The sequence below is a fragment of the Lolium perenne genome, chromosome 5 (assembly GCF_019359855.2).
Source record: "Lolium perenne isolate Kyuss_39 chromosome 5, Kyuss_2.0, whole genome shotgun sequence".
Classification (NCBI taxonomy): domain Eukaryota; kingdom Viridiplantae; phylum Streptophyta; class Magnoliopsida; order Poales; family Poaceae; genus Lolium; species Lolium perenne.
This window is the reverse complement of record NC_067248.2, coordinates 170,772,563-170,793,669: the sequence shown is the minus strand read 5'-3', so window position 1 is coordinate 170,793,669 and position 21,107 is coordinate 170,772,563. Positions and strand designations below refer to the sequence as shown.

The 21,107-nt window shown below is 40.5% G+C and overlaps 1 protein-coding gene across 1 annotated transcript; it reads left to right on the top strand.

Moving 5' to 3' along the window:
* Positions 1 to 20,023: 20,023 nt before the first annotated feature.
* Positions 20,024 to 21,107, top strand: LOC127300600 (chitinase 4). The gene is made up of 2 exons (XM_051330733.2): positions 20,024 to 20,536; positions 20,612 to 21,107. The coding sequence occupies exons 1-2, from the start codon at positions 20,110 to 20,112 to the stop codon at positions 21,016 to 21,018; spliced, it is 834 nt and encodes a 277-aa protein (XP_051186693.1). The 5' UTR covers positions 20,024 to 20,109; the 3' UTR covers positions 21,019 to 21,107.

Sequence of the window (21,107 nt, the reverse complement as noted above, 5' to 3'; positions counted from 1 at the left end):
TTAAAAGATCAACATCAGCAGCAAGACTATCGACTTTAGAAGCAAGTATATCAATTTTCCCAAGCTTTTCTTCAACAGATTTGTTAAAAGCAGTTTGTGTACTAATAAATTCTTTAAGCATGGCTTCAAGTCCAGGGGGTGAATTCCTATTATTGTTGTAAGAATTACCATAAGAATTACCATAGCCGTTGCCATTATTATAAGGATATGGTCTATAGTTGTTACTAGAATTGTTCCGGTAAGCATTGTTGTTGAAATTATTATTTTTAATGAAGTTTACATCAACATGTTCTTCTTGTGCAACCAATGAAGCTAACGGAACATTATTAGGATCAATATTAGTCCTATCATTCACAAGCATAGACATAATAGTATCAATCTTATCACTCAAGGAAGAGGTTTCTTCGACAGAATTTACCTTCTTACCTTGTGGAGCCCTTTCCGTGTGCCATTCAGAGTAATTGATCATCATATTATCAAGAAGCTTTGTTGCTTCACCAAGAGTGATGGACATAAAGGTACCTCCAGCAGCTGAATCCAATAAATTCCGTGAAGAAAAATTTAGTCCTGCATAGAAGGTTTGGATGATCATCCAAGTAGTCACCCATGGGTTGGGCAATTTTTAACCAAAGATTTCATTCTTTCCCAAGCTTGAGCAACATGTTCAGTATCTAATTGTTTAAAATTCATTATGCTACTCCTCAAAGATACAATTTTAGCAGGGGGATAATATCTACCAATAAAAGCATCCTTGCATTTAGTCCATGAATCAATACTATTCTTAGGCAGAGATAGCAACCAATCTTTAGCTCTTCCTCTTAATGAGAAAGGGAACAATTTTAGTTTAATAATATCACCATCTACATCTTTATATTTTTGCATTTCACATAATTCAACAAAATTATTAAGATGGGCAGCAGCATCATCAGAACTAACACTGAAAATTGCTCTCGCATAACAAGATTCAAGAAAGCAGGTTTAATTTCAAAGAATTCTGCTGTAGTAGCAGGTGGAGCAATAGGTGTGCATAAGAAATCATTATTATTTGTGGTTGTGAAGTCACACAACTTAGTGTTTTCAGCGTTGGCCATTTTAGCAACAGTAAATAAAACAAACTAGATAAAGTAAATGCAAGTAAACTAATTTTTTTGTGTTTTAGATATAGCAAACAAGATAGCAAATAAAGTAAAACTAGCAACTAATTTTTTTGTATTTTGATTTAGTGCAGCAAACAAAGTAGTAAATAAAACTAAGCAAGACAAAAACAAAGTAAAGAGATTGAGAAGTGGAGACTCCCCTTGCAGCGTGTCTTGATCTCCCCGGCAACGGCGCCAGAAATTTGCTTGATGCGTGTGATTGGCACGTCCGTTGGGAACCCCAAGAGGAAGGTGTGATGCGCACAGCGGCAAGTTTCCCTCAGTAAGAAACCAAGGTTTAATCGGACCAGTAGGAGTCAAGAAGCACGTTGAAGGTTGATGGCAGCGAGATGTAGTGCGGCGCAACACCAGTGATTCCGGCGCCAACGTGGAACCTGCACAACACAACCAAAGTACTTTGCCCCAACGAAACAGTGAGGTTGTCAATCTCACCGGCTTGCTGTAACAAAGAGTTAACCGTATTGTGTGGAAGATGATTGTTTGCAGAAAACAGTAGAACAAGTATTGCAGTAGATTGTATTTCAGTAAAGAGAATTGGACCGGGGTCCACAGTTCACTAGAGATGTCTCTCCCAAAAGACGAACAGATGTTGGGTGAACAAATTACAGTTGGGCAATTGACAAATAAAGAGAGCATGACCATGCACATACATATCATGATGAGTATAGTGAGATTTAATTGGGCATTACGACAAAGTACATAGACCGTCATCCAACTGCATCTATGCCTAAAAAGTCCACCTTCAGGTTATCATCCGAACCCCCTCCAGTATTAAGTTGCTAACAACAGACAATTGCATTAAGTATTGCGCGTAATGTAACTAGTGACTACATCCTTGAACATAGCACTAATGTTTTATCCCTAGTGGCAACAGCACTTCCTTAACCTTAGTGGTTCTTGTCACTCCTCCAGATTCACGGAGACATGAACCCACTATCGAGCATAAATACTCCCTCTTGGAGTTACTAGCATCAACTTGGCCAGAGCATCCACTAATAACGGAGAGCATGCAAGATCATAAACAACACATAGATATAACTTTGATAATCAACATAACAAGTATTCTCTATTCATCGGATCCCAACAAACGCAACATATAGAATTACAGATAGATGATCTTGATCATGTTAGGCAGCTCACAAGATCCGACAATGATAGCACAATGGGGAGAAGACAACCATCTAGCTACTGCTATGGACCCATAGTCCAGGGGTAGACTACTCACACATCACACCGGAGGCGACCATGGCGGCGTAGAGTCCTCCGGGAGATGATTCCCCTCTCCGGCAGGGTGCCGGAGGCGATCTCCTGGATCCCCCGAGATGGGATCGGCGGCGGCGGCGTCTCTGGAAGGTTTTCCGTATCGTGGCTCTCGCACGGGGGTTTCGTCACGGAGACTTTTTATAGGCGGAAGGGCAGGTCAAGAGGCGGCACGGGGCCCCACACCACAGGCCGCGCGGCCAAGGGGGGGGCCGCGCCGCCTAGGGTGTGGCCCCTCCGTGGCCCCTCTTCGTCTCTCCTTCGGACTTCTGGAAGCTTCGTGAGAAAATAGGCCCCGGGCTTTGATTTCGTCCAATTCCGAGAATATTTCCTTACTAGGATTTCAAAACCAAAAACAGCAGAAAACAAAGAATCGGCACTTCGGCATCTTGTTAATAGGTTAGTTCCAGAAAATGCACGAATATGACATAAAGTGTGCATAAAACATGTAGATAACATCAATAATGTGGCATGGAACATAAGAAATTATCGATACGTCGGAGACGTATCAGTGATCATATCATCCATATGACTCGTGTTCAACCTTTCGGTTTTCGTTGTCCCGAGGCCATGTCTGTACATGCTAGGCTCGTCAAGCAAACCCAAGTATTCCGCGTGTGCAACATGGCTTACACCCGTTGTATGTGAACGTTGAGTCTATCACATCCGATCATCAGGAGATGCTTCGAAATGACGAACTATATTGTAATATCCCAGGTTTAGAGGCAATAAAATGAGAGAACACCAAAGTGTGCATTGCATTCATGCATAGAAAATCCGGGGAATTTTCGCGCTTTCAAATAAAACTTACCACAGTAACTGAAGTTTCACTTGACTTGCTGGAATTGAAGTAGATCATCAAGTCAAGCGCTATAAACTTCACTGTGACCTTTGCTAAAACCTTGTTTTGGGTAGAGATGATTTGATCTATGGGCTAGATCAAATAGAATTAGTTTTACAACAAACAACACTTTAAGTAAGGATCAACTACAAGATCTTATAAAGGATCTCAACATGATAATTCTAATAACAACACATGAATAATTATGCAACTATAAATCAAAGAACACAATTAATTAAGAAACTATTCTATACTTATCTTATCCATGTCTTCTACTAAATAAATGTTCCTACCATGAGTCACATGGTATATCTTTTCAACTACAATACTTGAACCAAGTCAAGAACACTCATATTCATTCTTCATTAAACCCTGACCATTCCAACATTGTTTCTCAACTCATTCCTATTAAACCTCAGAGAAAGGAGAGGATCCTTTAATTATGTTTATACCATTCATTGAGTAGAGACACATGTTAATATTCAAACCATGTTTAAGTGAGGTAAATCATTAATACTAATCAATGCTATAAGAAGTACAAGTCAAGTATTAAACCCTACTTGACCTAGCTCACACTTGATGGTAAACAAGAACCTATTCTTCTAGTAAATATAGAGAGGCAAGTGTTGTGATCATTACAACTTGGTAATGATCATAAACCCTAGAGAAACCCTACCTATTCAGAAGGGCTCAGCTTAAAGAGGTATAATCAAGTATATGGACTTATACTTGATCTTGGAGAAGAGAACCATGATTCACTAATGAATTGTTATGAGGCCAATACTTTGATCATTACAAATTGGGAGATGATCATAAACCCTAAAATCCAAGTGAGTGTGTTGAGAGAAGTATTAGAAGAAGAGAGATTAGTGAGGAATAAGTGGATCAAGTCTAATGCATGATCTTAATTAATAAATTGAGATGATAAGTTAAACCTATACATGTGATCAATAGATCTCATTCTTCTCAGGAAATAAAAAGTAAATCACTAGTAGTAATCTAGACCAATACTCATGCCTTGTATAAAGTTGTATTGATATGATATTTAAACCTTGCTTATTCAAACACTTGAGACAAACCTAGCATTGCTTTGATACAATAATTCTACCTAAGTGAGGAGGATAACCCTAGCCACTAAAACATGATCAAGCTTATACCATATTTGAATCCTAGTTGTGTACCACATTAGTGATCACTACTTAAACCCTAAACCATATTTGAATTCCAATCGAAGCATTACTTTGGATCATAAGTAGAACCCTGCCATACCTCATGCCTATTTAATACTTCAATTAGTGAAGTATTCCCAAAACTCTAAACCTTTCAAGTAGAATTCACCTTACATAAAATATGATGTCCTAAACTTGTGAATCATGGATCACCAGTAATAACCCAAGCCATATATACTTTAGAACTAAATACCATTTGGTGAGAAGAGTAAAACTAATATCCAATTCTAATTGGTATCCCGAGTACTTGTTTAGTTAACCAAATAGGAAAATGTAGCATAGTTTGAACCATCACCTTAACAAGTGAATTAAACATAATGAGCTTAGGATCTATGTTAAATAACTCAAGTCAGTAGTTTGCTAAGCAAGATTATTTAACACAGAGTGAAGCCAACCATTTTCTTAAACCTTTGAAAACAATTCTTCACATAAAATCATGAACCATTCTATTCTCAACACCATTTAATTGAAACTCTAACCATAATAAAAAATACATGGGAACAATCAATATTGTTAAGTAATAACAAAACTTAATGACATGTTTACCAAGCACTGGTTATAAACTTCAAATAATTCAAAATAGGTTTGATTTCAAAATTTAAAGAGTTGAGATAAATACCTAAACCATTTCTATTCAATTCAAGTTTCACAAGATAATAATTAAATCCTAAACTAAATATTTGTTTAAACAACAAGATTATACAGTGAGCATTGTTATCAATTTATATTGATATTCCAATGTTTTAGAACCTGCAAAACAAAATAGAATTCAAATTTGAATTCAAATAACAAATTCAAAACAGAAAATAAAAACAAAAAATAGAAAAAGGAGAAAAGGGAGAGCCTTACCTGGCAGGCCATAGCAGCCCAGGACCAGCACCACCTCTTCAGCCCAGCACCAGCCCAACCCACCAGAGAAAAACGACCCAAACCATCTTACCTCTTCGTCGCTGGCACGAGACAAATAGAGGGGCATCGTCTCCTTCTTCTTCTCCGCAGACGACACGGCGACGGCAAGCCACTGCCACCTCCTCACTGCGGATAGGGATGATCCCGGACGCCAGAGACCATCTCAGAGCCTCGCCAAATCTTCTCGCGTCCGTATCATCCACTTCTCATCAAGATTCGCGCTCAGAACAAGCTTCAACCTCGCTGTGCATCCTGGCCATCTCCGACGTCGAGTCGGCGTTGCCGACCACCATTTGCCCTATAAATATGCACATGAGCTTCGCCAGGAAACCCTAATGCTTCGCCGCCAACTCTCTGGCTTTCTCCATCTCTCAATCTCCCGCTATCTTCCACAGTACCTCGCCGGAGTCGAGCAAGAATACAAGGTTGTAGGCCACCCCAAGGTCCAGGAGGTAACTGAGCAGCACCGCCATGTTCCAGAGAGTCTCCTGGCAGAAGGAATCGAAGGGGGAGGCTTCCTATCAGCGGAATCGACGCGATCCCTTCCGCTCGGGTTCGTCGGAATCCATGGCCTGGGCGTCGTCTTCGACCATCAACGCCTCCGTCGAGCACACCATCATCATCAGGGTGAGCCAGCGCATCTTTAGAGCCCACTTGAGCATCCTATATCCTTCTGTATCTCGGTTTCGAGATCTCGCTGGAGCGCATCGCCGCAGAAGCATGTCGCCGGTGATGCTCCGCTGCTCCTTCTAGAAAAGCATCATCACCATTAGGTTCATCGGGTTGTTCTCGTTCGATTAAGCCTAGTTGCTTGTCCTGGGGAGCAGTAAAACGGCGGCGCCGCCCTCGCCTGGTCGCCGGCGTCAAGCCGACGGCGAAAGGGGCGTGTCCACCGCCACGTCAGAACCTTTGACTGGTCCTATGCCCGCGTGGTAGTTGACTGGTCAAAGGACCCCACTGGTCAGTGTCTTAGGTTAGGCAGTGAACCGGTACCTTTAGTATTTAGTGTTAATTTCAAATTCCAGAAAATTTCAGAAACTTTGTAATATCATAGAAAATTCATTTCAACTCACGAAAATATAAATAATATATCAAAATGCTCACAAAAATAAACTTTATTCAAATAAAATATAAAACAAAAATGTGTGACAAAATAAAAATCCATTTATTTTTTAACTTCTTTAATTATGCCTTTTCATTTATTTAAAATGCAAATTGAATTCAATAAATAATTAAGTTCCAAAATTAAATTTTAACTATTCAGTAACTAAGTAAAATGTTAAGATTAATTTTATTTATCATATTTGCATTAACTTAATTATTAGTGGTAATTCATAAACCCTAATTTGAAAATTCTAAAATAATAATAAATCAAGAAAATACTATAAAACCAATATTAATTTAGTAACTTAAACATTGTGAACTTAAATAATTTTAATTTGCAAGTTGTTATTTTTAAAATATAGTAATAATTTTTAAACCCTTATCTCCGAATTAAACCTAATTAGGAGATACTCTAATTATTAAATCTTGTGAAAATTAATAAAATGTCAAAACATTACTAAATTTGATTCAAAGTAAGTAGTAACCACAACTCTATTACTAATCAGCATTTTAGGATTTGTACCATAATTTAGAAACCCTAGTTTTAATTTAAGTAAGACATTGATCTCATTATTTCATGTGTTCATCCATAGTAGTTGCAAACCTAAAACCCTAGGGATTTAACCCATGTGATCATTACACTTTAGAAGCAACTCTAAAACCCTAATTTTGTGTCACATGTGATCATGTGAGATTCACTTAACATATAGAACCCTAATAAGCAACAATTGAATGCATGCTTATGATCCACTAGCATAAAAACCAAGTCACATGAGATTATCATTCCATGTCCCTATTCTTAATTAAAACCTATATGATCCACTAGTGTCACCTAGGTATAAACCCTAACTTGTTATTTGAATTAGTACCATTGACCACTCCTACATACCATACCTTATAATCAACTTCAACCATCAAACCCTAGTAGAACCATAATGATAAACCCTAGTACCAACCTTGTGTAGCAATTCACATCATATGCTCCTATTCAACTAAACCTTATTAAAGAAATAATAAACCATTTAGCTTGGAAACCATTAGTGATTCCTTAGTGAAACAAATAAGAAGTAATAGTAAACCCTAATCCATAGTACCATCTTAATAACCATCATTTGATATGTTGTATATGGGAAGTCATAGTAATAACCCTACCAATACTTGCTACATATAAACCCATTCTACTTAAAGAACCCAACTAGTTCCTATTAGTGAAACTAAATGAACCCAAGAGTAAACTTAATGAATCCAATAAGAAACCTAGAAAGCCATAGCTCCTACGTATAGTAGTTCATATTCTTATTGAACCTGTTCTTCAAAAGTTATTCTTTTGAAGTACAAATGTCCATCAAACCTTAGAAGCCCTAATTCTTCTTTGAAATACTCATTAATTCTTAATTAACATGTTCTTCAAAAGTTATTCTTTTGAAGTATAGTATAATTAAACATCAACCATGTTCTGTAGAACCTAAAATTGACAATTGTTCTTTATATTATTCCACCACTACTTCTTATGTGAATGATTGTTATGACGTCTTATATCACTTGGATATGATACTAATATAACCAAACCCTAATAAGAACCTTGTTTGAGAACCATTCTAAAAGTGCAACCAACCCTAACGAAATCTTTACGACTCATACATCTTAAATTATCGAGGTTAGGTTACGCTCGGGACGATTGCATCTCATACTATGCATTATAACATCTTTGCCAGTTCTTTAAACATTGTCCTTACCGGACGATGATGGTATTTCAGAATTTGGAGTTATCACGTATCAAAGCTTTTGACTGCATAATCTTGCAGTCAAGAAAGGCAAGTTCATCGCTTGCTCATGTCATTTGATTATTTGTATCAAACTATTTGCAAAGTACTATACTTATCACTCATGCATTGAAAAGCAAAGTATTATTTTACAATTATGAATATGACTATGTGGTGGGCAATGGAACCATGGTATGTGTTGATATGGTGGAGGTTCCATTGCATGGGTTATATCACCCTAGGATTAATTACCAATGCCGTCCAGTGATTCTAGCGCCGTACAAACCGCGTTGACCATGGGATCTATAATGGCTCTGGGGAAGCCAGCCGTATCTTTTCCCTTCTGCACGCCAACGGATTGGTAGAGCTGGAGGGGTGTTGGAGGCACTGCCGCAATAGGTTGGGATAGCCTTTTAAATCCCCATCCATTAGTGATGATAAGCTCTACGATCTATGATGGATTGTCCGGAGTACACCGTGAGTAAAGCCGTATTATCGGAAGAAGTCTACTGGGGGTGTAGGGTCGGACAAAAGGGTGGGTTTGCAGTCGCGGAGAAGGCGGTGTGGGCTTGGATCTTACACCTGGCCTCACACCAAAGGAAGTGTGGACGGGAAAGCTTGCACCTGGTTGGCAACAAGGATAAGGTCTCTTATGGGAAAAGTAACGCACCTCTGCAGAGGATACTGAATTGTGACTGTCACTCCCTGTTCCGGGAAGGGAACTGCGAACGCGGCAGGAAAGGAACTCCATGAAGTTCTAGTCAACCTGTGAAGACTGACGGACATAGTTTTCAGAATAAAATAAACCTTTTGAAGAAATGTTTACAAAAACTTGCATTCGCCTATGACTTTCTGGTCTATGGCTGTAGCTAGTGCATGATACACCTATTTCATATTATGAACTTGCTGAGTACGCTCATACTCATTCTATCTCGTTTGAACCCCTTCTTAGATCAAGGCACCGAAAGAGAAACTACCGTGGAACTCGAAGACAGTGGAGTCAACTGCAACAAGATGAAGAATCCAATCGAAGAAGTCAATGGCATCAACTTCTGCATCAGCTATAATGGAAACCTAGACTAGTAATAGAAGGGAACCTTTCCCTAATCCTAGCACCTAAGTAGCTAGAATTCTATAGCAATCCTAGTAGCTCTTCAACTTGAGTTAGCAATAAGATAGACTACGAGTCGTTCTTCTGGAGCTTTCTTTGAAGTTTTACCTCACTGTAAAGTAGGAGGCTGTGTTGATCTTATGTAAACAGTTTATGTGTACTTCTATAGACATACCTTGGACGCATATGTTTCTGTTGTACCACTCTGAGAGATGTAATATGAGTGGAACGGTGTTTCACTTGTGTTATGTCAACGACTTGTGTACTACACCATGCAGTGGTACGCTGGGTCATCACATATATCAACGGTGCATACGAGGGGAGAACACTTTATTATTTTGATATTAATGTGAGGGATCATCTTATAATGCTACCGTCGCGTTCTAAGCAAAATAAGATGCATAAAGGATTAACATCACATGCAATTCATATGTGATATGATATGGCCCTTTAGTCTTTGCGCCTTCGATCTTCATCTCCAAAGCACGGACATGATCTCCATCATCAACGGGCATAATCTCCATCATCGTCGGCGTAGCGTCAAGGTCCATGGCGCCGTCTTTATGGTTGTTCACCTCATGTAGCAACTATTACAACTACTTTGAAATACTACTCAACATGAAATTTAAAGACAACCATAAGGCTCCTGCCGGTTGCCACAATACAATAATGATCATCTCATACATATTCATCATCACATCATGGCCATATCACATCACCAAACCCTACAAAAACAAGTTAGATGTCTCTAATTTGGTTTGCATATTTTACGTGGTTTAGGGTTTTCGAGTAAGATCCAATCTACCTACGAACATGAACCACAACGGTGATACTAGTGTTGTCAATAGAAAGAGTAAATTGAATCTTCACTATGGTGGGAGAGACAGACACCCGCAAAGCCACTTATGCAATACAAGTTGCATGTCGAACGTGGAGCAAGTCTCATGAACGCGGTCATGTAAAGTTAGCCCAAGCCGCTTCATCCCACCATGCCACAAAGATGCAAAGTACTCGAACTAAAGACAACAAAGCATCAACGCCCACAAAACAATTGTGTTCTACTCGTGCAACCATCTATGCATAGACACGGCTCTGATACCACTGATGGGATTCGTAGCATAGAAAACAAAAAATTTCCTACCGCGAGAACGCAATCCAAGCCAAGATGCAATCTAGAAGACGGTAGCAATGAGGGGATGAACGAGACTAACCCTTGAAGATTTACAAAGCCTACAAGAGGAGGCTCTCGTTGCTGCGGTAGACGATCACTTGCCGCTTTCAAAAGCGCGTAGAAGATCTTGACGGTGCCACAATCGGGCAGCACCTCCGTACTCGGTCACATGTTCGGTGTTGATGAAGACGACGTCCTTCTCCCCGTTCCAGCGGGCAGCGGAAGTAGTAGATCCTCCTTGGAATCCCGGCAGCACGACGGCATGGTGGCGGTGATTTGTGAGAACTCCGATAGGGCTTCGCCTATGCGCTGCTGGAGTATTATGTGGAGGAGGAGAGGCTAGGGTTTGGGGAGAGGGGGTGGCTAGGGCGCCGGCCAAGGGCAGCCCTAGGTGGTGCGGCCAAGAGTGGCTGCCCCCTCCCTCTCCTCCTTATTATATAGGTGGAAATTCCCAAAGATTAGGTTAAAAGTCTCCGAATAAGACCCCAACATAAAACCTTCCATATGACCAAACCTAGGGGAAGTGGGACTCCCCCCTTTCCTTTGGTGGGGTGGCCGGCCACCATGGGGAGGAGTCCACTTGGGACTCCTCCTCCCTTAGGCTGGCCGGACAAGGTGGGTGTTCCATGCTGATTTCTTCCGGACTCTTCTAGAACCTTCTAGAACCTTCCAGAAAAAATATTGGATCATTTTCAAACCTAGAAAATGACTTCCTATATATGAACCTTATTCTCCGGACCATTCCGGACCTCCACGTGATGTCCTGGATCCCATCCGAGACTCCGAACAAAACTTCGAACTCCATTCCATATTTCCATATCTACTTAAGCGACATCAAACCTTAAGTGTGTCACCCTACGGTTCGCGAACTATGTAGACATGGTTGAGACTTCTCTCCAACCAATAACCAATAGCGGGATCTGGAGATCCATAATGGCTCCCACATATTCAACGATGACTTTAGTGATCGACTGAACCATTCACATACGATACCGATTCCCTTTGTCACGCGATATTTTACTTGTCCGAGGTTTGATCATCGGTATCTCTATACCTCGTTCAACCTCGTCTCCTGACAAGTACTCTTTACTCGTACCGTGATATGTCATCTCTTATGAACCATTCATATGCTTGCAAGCTAATTAGACAACATTCCACCGAGAGGGCCCAGAGTATATCTATCCGTCATCGGGATGGACAAATCCCACTGTTGATCCATATGCCTCAACTCATATTTTCCGGATACTTAATCCCATCTTTATAACCACCCATTTACGCAGTGGCATTTGATGTAATCAAAGACCCTTCCGGTATAAGTGATTTACATGATCTCATGGATGTATCGAAAGCTTATAGCAAATAACTTAATGACATGATCTTATGCTAAGCTTAATTGGGTGTGTCCATTACATCATTCACATAATGACATGTGATGACCCAGCGTACCACTGCATGGTGTAGTACACAAGTCGTTGACATAACACAAGTGAAACACCGTTCCACTCATATTACATCTCTCAGAGTGGTACAACAGAAACATATGCGAGTCCAAGGTATGTCTATAGAAGTACACATGAAATGTTTACATAAGATCCACACAGCCTCCTACTTTACTGTGAGGTAAAACTTCAAATAAAGCTCCAGAAGAACGACTCGTAGTCTGTCTTATTGCTAACTCAAGTTGAAGAGCTACTAGGCTTGCTATAGAATTCTAGCTACTTAGGTGCTAGGATTAGGGAAAGGTTCCCTTCTATTACTAGTCTAGGTTTCCATTATAGCTAATGCAGAAGTTGATGCCATTGACTTTTTCGATTGGATTCTTCATCTTGTTGCAGTTGACTCCTCTGTCTTCGAGTTCCACGGTAGTTTCTCTTTCCGTGCCTTGATCTAAGAAGGGGTTCAAACTAGATAGAATGAGTACGAGCGTACTCAGCAAGTTCATAATAGGAAATAGGTGTATCATGCACTAGCTACAGCCATAGACCAGAAAGTCATAGGCGAATGCAAGTTTTTGTAAACATTTCTTCAAAAGGTTTATTTTATTCTGAAAACTATGCCCGTCAGTCTTCACAGGTTGACTAGAACTTCATGGAGTTCCTTTCCTGCCGCGTTCGCAGTTCCCTTCCCAGAACAGGGAGTGACAGTCACAATTCAGTATCCTCTGCAGAGGTGCGTTACTTTTCCCATAAGAGACCTTATCCTTGTTGCCAACCAGGTGCAAGCTTTCCCGTCCACACTTCCTTTGGTGTGAGGCCAGGTGTAAGATCCAAGCCCACACCGCCTTCTCCGCGACTGCAAACCCACCCTTTTGTCCGACCCTACACCCCCAGTAGACTTCTTTCGATAATACGGCTTTACTCACGGTGTACTCCGGACAATCCATCATAGATCGTAGAGCTTATCATCACTAATGGATGGGGATTTAAAAGGCTATCCCAACCTATTGCGGCAGTGCCTCCAACACCCCTCCAGCTCTACCAATCCGTTGGCGTGCAGAAGGGAAAAGATACGGCTGGCTTCCCCAGAGCCATTATAGATCTCATAGTCAACGCGGTTTGTACGGCGCTAGAATCACTGGACGGCATTGGTAATTAATCCTAGGGTGATATAACCCATGCAATGGAACCTCCACCATATCAACACATACCATGGTTCCATTGCCCACCACATAGTCATATTCATAATTGTAAAATAATACTTTGCTTTTCAATGCATGAGTGATAAGTATAGTACTTTGCATATAGTTTGATACAAATAATCAAATGACATGAGCAAGCGATGAACTTGCCTTTCTTGACTGCAAGATTATGCAGTCAAAAGCTTCGATACGTGATAACTCTAAATTCTGAAATACCATCATCGTCCGGTAAGGACAATGTTTAAAGAACTGGCAAAGATGTTATAATGCATAGTATGAGATGCAATCGTCCCGAGCGTAACCTAACCTCGATAATTTAAGATGTATGAGTCGTAAAGATTTCTTTAGGGTTGGTTGCACTTTTAGAATGGTTCTCAAACAAGGTTCTTATTAGGGTTTGGTTATATTAGTATCATATCCAAGTGATATAAGACGTCATAACAATCATTCACATAAGAAGTAGTGGTGGAATAATATAAAGAACAATTGTCAATTTTAGGTTCTACAGAACATGGTTGATGTTTACTTATACTATACTTCAAAAGAATAACTTTTGAAGAACATGTTAATTAAGAATTAATGAGTATTTCAAAGAAGAATTAGGGCTTCTAAGGTTTGATGGACATTTGTACTTCAAAAGAATAACTTTTGAAGAACAGGTTCAATAAGAATATGAACTACTATACATAGGAGCTATGGCTTTCTAGGTTTCTTATTGGATTCATTAAGTTTACTCTTGGGTTCATTTAGTTTCACTAATAGGAACTAGTTGGGTTCTTTAAGTAGAATTGGTTTATATGTAGCAAGTATTGGTAGGGTTATTACTATGACTTCCCATATACAACATATCAAATGATGGTTATTAAGATGGTACTATGGATTAGGGTTTACTATTACTTCTTATTTGTTTCACTAAGGAATCACTAATGGTTTCCAAGCTAAATGGTTTATTATTTCTTTAATAAGGTTTAGTTGAATAGGAGCATGTGATGTGAATTGCTACACAAGGTTGGTACTAGGGTTTATCATTATGGTTCTACTAGGGTTTGATGGTTGAAGTTGATTATAAGGTATGGTATGTAGGAGTGGTCAATGGTACTAATTCAAATAACAAGTTAGGGTTTATACCTAGGTGACACTAGTGGATCATATAGGTTTTAATTAAGAATAGGGACATGGAATGATAATCTCATGTGACTTGGTTTTTATGCTAGTGGATCATAAGCATGCATTCAATTGTTGCTTATTAGGGTTCTATATGTTAAGTGAATCTCACATGATCACATGTGACACAAAATTAGGGTTTTAGAGTTGCTTCTAAAGTGTAATGATCACATGGGTTAAATCCCTAGGGTTTTAGGTTTGCAACTACTATGGATGAACACATGAAATAATGAGATCAATGTCTTACTTAAATTAAAACTAGGGTTTCTAAATTATGGTACAACTCCTAAAATGCTGATTAGTAATAGAGTTGTGGTTACTACTTACTTTGAATCAAATTTAGTAATGTTTTGACATTTTATTAATTTTCACAAGATTTAATAATTAGAGTATCTCTTAATTAGGTTTAATTCAGAGATTAGGGTTTAACAATTATTACTAGATTTTAAAAATAACAACTTGCAAATTAAAATTATTTAAGTTCACAATGTTTAAGTTACTAAATTAATATTAGTTTTATAGTATTTTCTTGATTTATTATTATTTTAGAATTTTCAAATTAGGGTTTATGAATTACCACTAATAATTAAGTTAATGCAAATATGATAAGTAAAATTAATCTTAACATTTTACTTAGTTACTGAATAGTTAAAATTTAATTTTGGAACTTAATTATTTATTGAATTCAATTTGCATTTTAAATAAATGAAGAGGCATAATTAAAGAAGTTAAAAAATAAATGGATTTTTATTTTGTCACACATTTTTGTTTTATATTTTATTTGAATAAAGTTTATTTTTGTGAGCATTTTGATATATTATTTATATTTTTGTGAGTTGAAATGAATTTTCTATGATATTACAAAGTTTCTGAAATTTTCTGGAATTTGAAATTAACACTAAATACTAAAGGTACCGGTTCACTGCCTAACCTAAGACACTGACCAGTGGGGTCCTTTGACCAGTCAACTGCCACGCGGGCAGAGGACCAGTCAAAGGTTCTGACGTGGCGGTGGACACGCCCCTTTCGCCGTCGGCTTGATGCCGGTGACCAGGCGAGGGCGGCGCCACCGTTTTACTGCTCCCTAGGACAAGCAACTAGGCTTAATCGAACGAGAACAACCCGGTGAACCTAATGGTGATGATGCTTTTCTAGAAGGAGCAGCGGAGCATCGCCGGCGACATGCTTCTGCGGCGATGCGCTCCGGCGAGATCTCGAAACCGAGATACAAAAGGATATAGGATGCTCAAGTGGGCTCTAAAGATGCGCTGGCTCACCCTGATGATGATGGTGTGCTCGACGGAGGCGTTGATGGTCGAAGACGACGACCAGGCCATGGATTCCGACGAACCCGAGCGGAAGGGATCGCGTCGATTCCGCTGATAGGAAGCCTCCCCCTTCGATTCCTTCTGCCAGGAGACTCTCTGGAACAAGGCGGTGCTGCTCAGTTACCTCCTGGACCTTGGGGTGGCCTACAACCTTGTATTCTTGCTCGACTCCGGCGAGGTACTGTGGAAGATAGCGGGAGATTGAGAGATGGAGAAAGCCAGAGAGTTGGCGGCGAAGCATTAGGGTTTCCAGGCGAAGCTCTGTGCATATTTATAGGGCAAATGGTGGTCGGCAACGCCGACTCGACGTCGGAGATGGACGGGATGCACAGCGAGGTTGAAGCTTGTTCTGAGCACGAATCTTGATGAGAAGTGGATGAGACGGACGCGAGAAGATTTGGCGAGGCTCTGAGATGGTCTCTGGCGTCCGGGATCATCCCTATCAGCAGTGAGGACGTGGCAGTGGCTCGCCGTCGCCGTGTCGTCTGCGTAGAAGAAGAAGGAGACGATGCCCCTCTATTTGTCTCGTGCCAGCGACGAAGAGGTAAGATGGTTTGGGTCGTTTTTCTCTGGTGGGATGGGCTGGTGCTGGGCTGAAGAGGTGGTGCTGGTCCTGGGCTGCTATGGCCTGCTAGGTAAGGCTCTCCCTTTTCTCCTTTTTCTATTTTCTGTTTTTATTTTGTTATTTGAATTCAAATTTGAATTCTGTTTTGTTTTGCTGGTTCTAAAACATTGGAATATCAATATAACTTGATAACAATGCTCTCTGTATAATCTTGTTGTTTAAACAAATATTTAGTTTAGGATTTAATTAATATCTTGTGAAACTTGAATAGAATAGAATTGGTTTAGGTATTTATCTCAACTCTTTAAATTGTGAAATCAAACCTATTTTGAATTATTTGAAGTTTATAACCAGTGCTTGGTAAACATGTCATTAAGTTTTGTTATTACTTAACAATATTGATTGTTCCCATGTATTTTTTATTATGGTTAGAGTTTCAATTAAATGGTGTTGAGAATAGAATGGTTCATGATTTTATGTGAAGAATTGTTTTCAAAGGTTTAAGAAAATGGTTGGCTTCACTCTGTGTTAAATAATCTTGCTTAGCAAACTACTGACTTGAGTTATTTAACATAGATCCTAAGCTCATTATGTTTAATTCACTTGTTAAGGTGATGGTTCAAACTACCTATTTGGTTAACTAAACAAGTACTCGGGATACCAATTAGAATTGGATATTGGTTTTACTCTTCTCACCAAATGGTATTTAGTTCTAAAGTATATATGGCTTGGGTTATTACTGGTGATCCATGATTCACAAGTTTAGGACATCATATTTTATGTAAGGTGAATTCTACTTGAAAGGTTTAGAGTTTTGGGAATACTTCACTAATTGAAGTATTAAATAGGCATGAGATATGGCAGGGTTCTACTTATGATCCAAAGTAATGCTTGGATTGGAATTCAAATATGGTTTAGGGTTTAAGTAGTGATCACTAATGTGGTACACAACTAGGATTCAAATATGGTATAAGCTTGATCATGTTTTAGTGGCTAGGGTTATCCTCCTCACTTAGGTAGAATTATTGTATCAAAGCAATGCTAGGTTTGTCTCAAGTGTTTGAATAAGCAAGGTTTAAATATCATATCAATACAACTCTATACAAGGCATGAGTATTGGTCTAGATTACTACTAGTGATTTACTTTTTATTTCCTGAGAAGAATGAGATCTATTGATCACATGTATAGGTTTAACTTATCATCTCAATTTATAAAGTAAGATCATGCATTAGACTTGATCCACTTATTCCTCACTAATCTCTCTTCTTCTAATACTTCTCTCAACACACTCACTTGGATTCTTAGGGTTTATGATCATCTCCCAATTTGTAATGATCAAAGTATTGGCCTCATAACAATTCATTAGTGAATCATGGTTCTCTTCTCCAAGATCAAGTATAAGTCCATATACTTGAGTATACCTCTTTAAGCTGAGCCCTTCTGAATAGGTAGGGTTTCTCTAGGGTTTATGATCATTACCAAGTTGTAATGATCACAACACTTGCCTCTCTATATTTACTAGAAGAATAGGTTCTTGTTTACCATCAAGTGTGAGCTAGGTCAAGTAGGGTTTAATACTTGACTTGTACTTCTTATAGCATTGATTAGTATTAATGATTTACCTCACTTAAACATGGTTTGAATATTAACATGTGTCTCTAATCAATGAATGGTATAAACATAATTAAAGGATCCTCTCCTTTCTCTGAGGTTTAATAGGAATGAGTTGAGAAACAATGTTGGAATGGTCAGGGTTTAATGAAGAATGAATATGAGTGTTCTTGACTTGGTTCAAGTATTGTAGTTGAAAAGATATACCATGTGACTCATGGTAGGAACATTTATTTAGTAGAAGACATGGATAAGATAAGTATAGAATAGTTTCTTAATTAATTGTGTTCTTTGATTTATAGTTGCATAATTATTCATGTGTTGTTATTAGAATTATCATGTTGAGATCCTTTATAAGATCTTGTAGTTGATCCTTACTTAAAGTGTTGTTTGTTGTAAAACTAATTCTATTTGATCTAGCCCATAGATCAAATCATCTCTACCCAAAACAAGGTTTTAGCAAAGGTCACAGTGAAGTTTATAGCGCTTGACTTGATGATCTACTTCAATTCCAGCAAGTCAAGTGAAACTTCAGTTACTGTGGTAAGTTTTATTTGAAAGCGCGAAAATTCCCCGGATTTTGTATGCATGAATGCAATGCACACTTTGGTGATCTCTCATTTTATTGCCTCTAAACCTGGGATATTACATGACATAACCTTGTTATTAATAATATCCAATGTTCATGATTATGAAACTATGATCATCTATTAATCAACAAGCTAGTTATACAAGAGGCTTACTAGGGACTCCTTGTTGTTCACATAACACACATGTATCAATGTTTCGGTTAATACAATTATAGCATGGTATGTAAACATTATCATAAACACAAAGATATATAATAACCATTTATTATTGCCTCTTGGGCATATCTCCAACACAAACCACATGGATGGTGCGAGCAAACCAAAGAGGATGCACAATATTTGTGTTTGTGCAAAGAACATGGTTCAACAACACCATCCCTTGAATAGATTGTCCAAGATCAATCATCGGCCATTTCAGTACCCTAGATTTGTAACAATGTAGGCCTCATAGTAACATAGCAGATAATACTCACTGAGAAAATTTATAACACGACGCGACGTCCTCCACTCCTTTCCCCCCACGAGTCCAGCCGAGACGATGGCTTAGACCATGCACTATGTGGATTCGACTCAGTACAAATATGTGTCAGACATGATACGGTAGCTAGGAAAAACTCTACTATGTATTGAGCCGCATCAGGTGTCACCATGGGACCTAATTGCAGGAAAAGGCTCTCCTCTCTCTTCCATATTCCTCCATGCATAGTAATCATGCATGCAAGAAATTATTTTTCTATTGGCATGGTTCGAACCATGAAGATGAGCCGCTTTTCCTGTCTGAGCATATGAGTCGATGCTCTACTATTTGTTGTATCAGTTCAAAGACTTTCATGGTTCGCTTTTGCTCTACATAGTGGATGGTTTTACCCTCTTCCGGACTTAGACCATATACTATGTGGATGCGGTTCAAGAATAGAAATGGTTCGACTTGATTCAGCTGCTATGTATGGAATCGATTGTGGCAGTAAATATGGGGCCCAAATTTCTGCAGGAAATTGCTTTTCCTTTGTTTGTTTATGCACATATGCTCTCGGTTGCTCCTCTTCCTATCATGTGTCAGGCTGGAAAGTATATTTTATTGCTTAGCATCGCTTTGAAACCGAACCAACAAGATGGGTCGCTTCTTTCTTCTGACAACAAACATCGATACTCTACTATTATGTATTGAACCGCATCATATATCTCTTTGGTTCGCTTTTGCTACACATAGTACATGGCCTTAGCTCCACGGAATGTGCGCGTACCTGGCAGGGTAATGGCGGTACCCATCGACGTGGGCCACTGGAAGACTGGAAGCGAGAAACACACCCGGATCAATTCCTACCGAGCATGCCGACGAGCAAATTAATCTCAATTTTGCAAACTCCTAAATACTGCCACAGGCCCACAGCGAGTGCAGGGACTAAGTTTAGAAAGGAGACGTGTGTGTCCAAGCACAATGACAGCAAGTAAACGGAAAGTCCTGATAGATACTATGAGCCGCGTGAATTTTTGACCAATCAGTCGAAGCTCGAACGTTGACGCCGCCATTCGTCGTGGAGATGAACGTTCACCATCTAGATAAACCCAGTAATGCTAATATGCTAGCATACACAGCGTGCAGTCACCTCCTAAACAAGCAGCGCCGGCCGGTCGCAACAGATAAACCTCACTGATTCGATCGATACATGGCGGCGAACTCGCCCATGGCGACGTTCACGTTCCTGGCTCTCGGCCTAGCGGCGCTTCTCCTCTCCGCCGCAGGCCCGGCGGAGGCGCAGAACTGCGGCTGCCGGCCGAACGAGTGCTGCAGCACGGACGGCTACTGCGGCACCAGCATCGCCTACTGCGGACGAGCGTGTCAGTCGGGCGCGTGCGCGGTGCTCAGCGGCGGGATCGCCGTCCCCGTGGAGAGCGTCGTCACCGCGGCGTTCTTCAACGGGATCAAGTCCCACGCCGTCGCCGGCGACGGGTGCGCCGGCAAGAACTTCTACACGCTCCGGTCGTTCCTGGACGCCGCCCGCGCCAACCCCGACTTCGCGAAAGGCCGCTCCAAGGACGACTCCAAGAGGGAGATTGCCGCCTTCTTCGCCCAGGTCGCCCACGAGACCGGACGTAAGTTCTTCGACCATGGATGAATAGAGCTCGCACTACTGCATAACTAAGCCATATAATTTCTTGGATGGGCAGATTTGTGCCTCATCGAGGAGACGAACGGGGCGAGCAAGGACTACTGCGACGAGAGGGACACCGACTGGCCGTGCTACGCCGGGTGGGCGTACTACGGGCGCGGGCCGCTGCAGCTGCGGTGGAACTCCAACTACGGGCCGGCGGGGAAGAGCATCGGGTTCGACGGGCTGAGGAACCCGGAGAAGGTGGCGCAGGACCCGGTGGTGGCGTTCAAGGCGGCGCTGTGGTTATGGATGAACAACGTGCACCCGTTCGTGCCGCAGGGGTTCGGCGCCACGACCAGGGCCGTCAGCGGCATCGCGGAGTGCGACGGCGGGAACTCGACGGCGGTGAACGCGCGGGCCAGCTACTACAGGGACTACTGCAAGAAGTTCGGCGTCGACCCCGGGAATTTCCTCACTTGCTGAGTGCTGGTTCGTATATGTATGCGCGTGTATCACGCATGGCTTGTGTGTGCAGAATAAAGCGGAATAAAATGTTCGGGGCCTGTGCATAA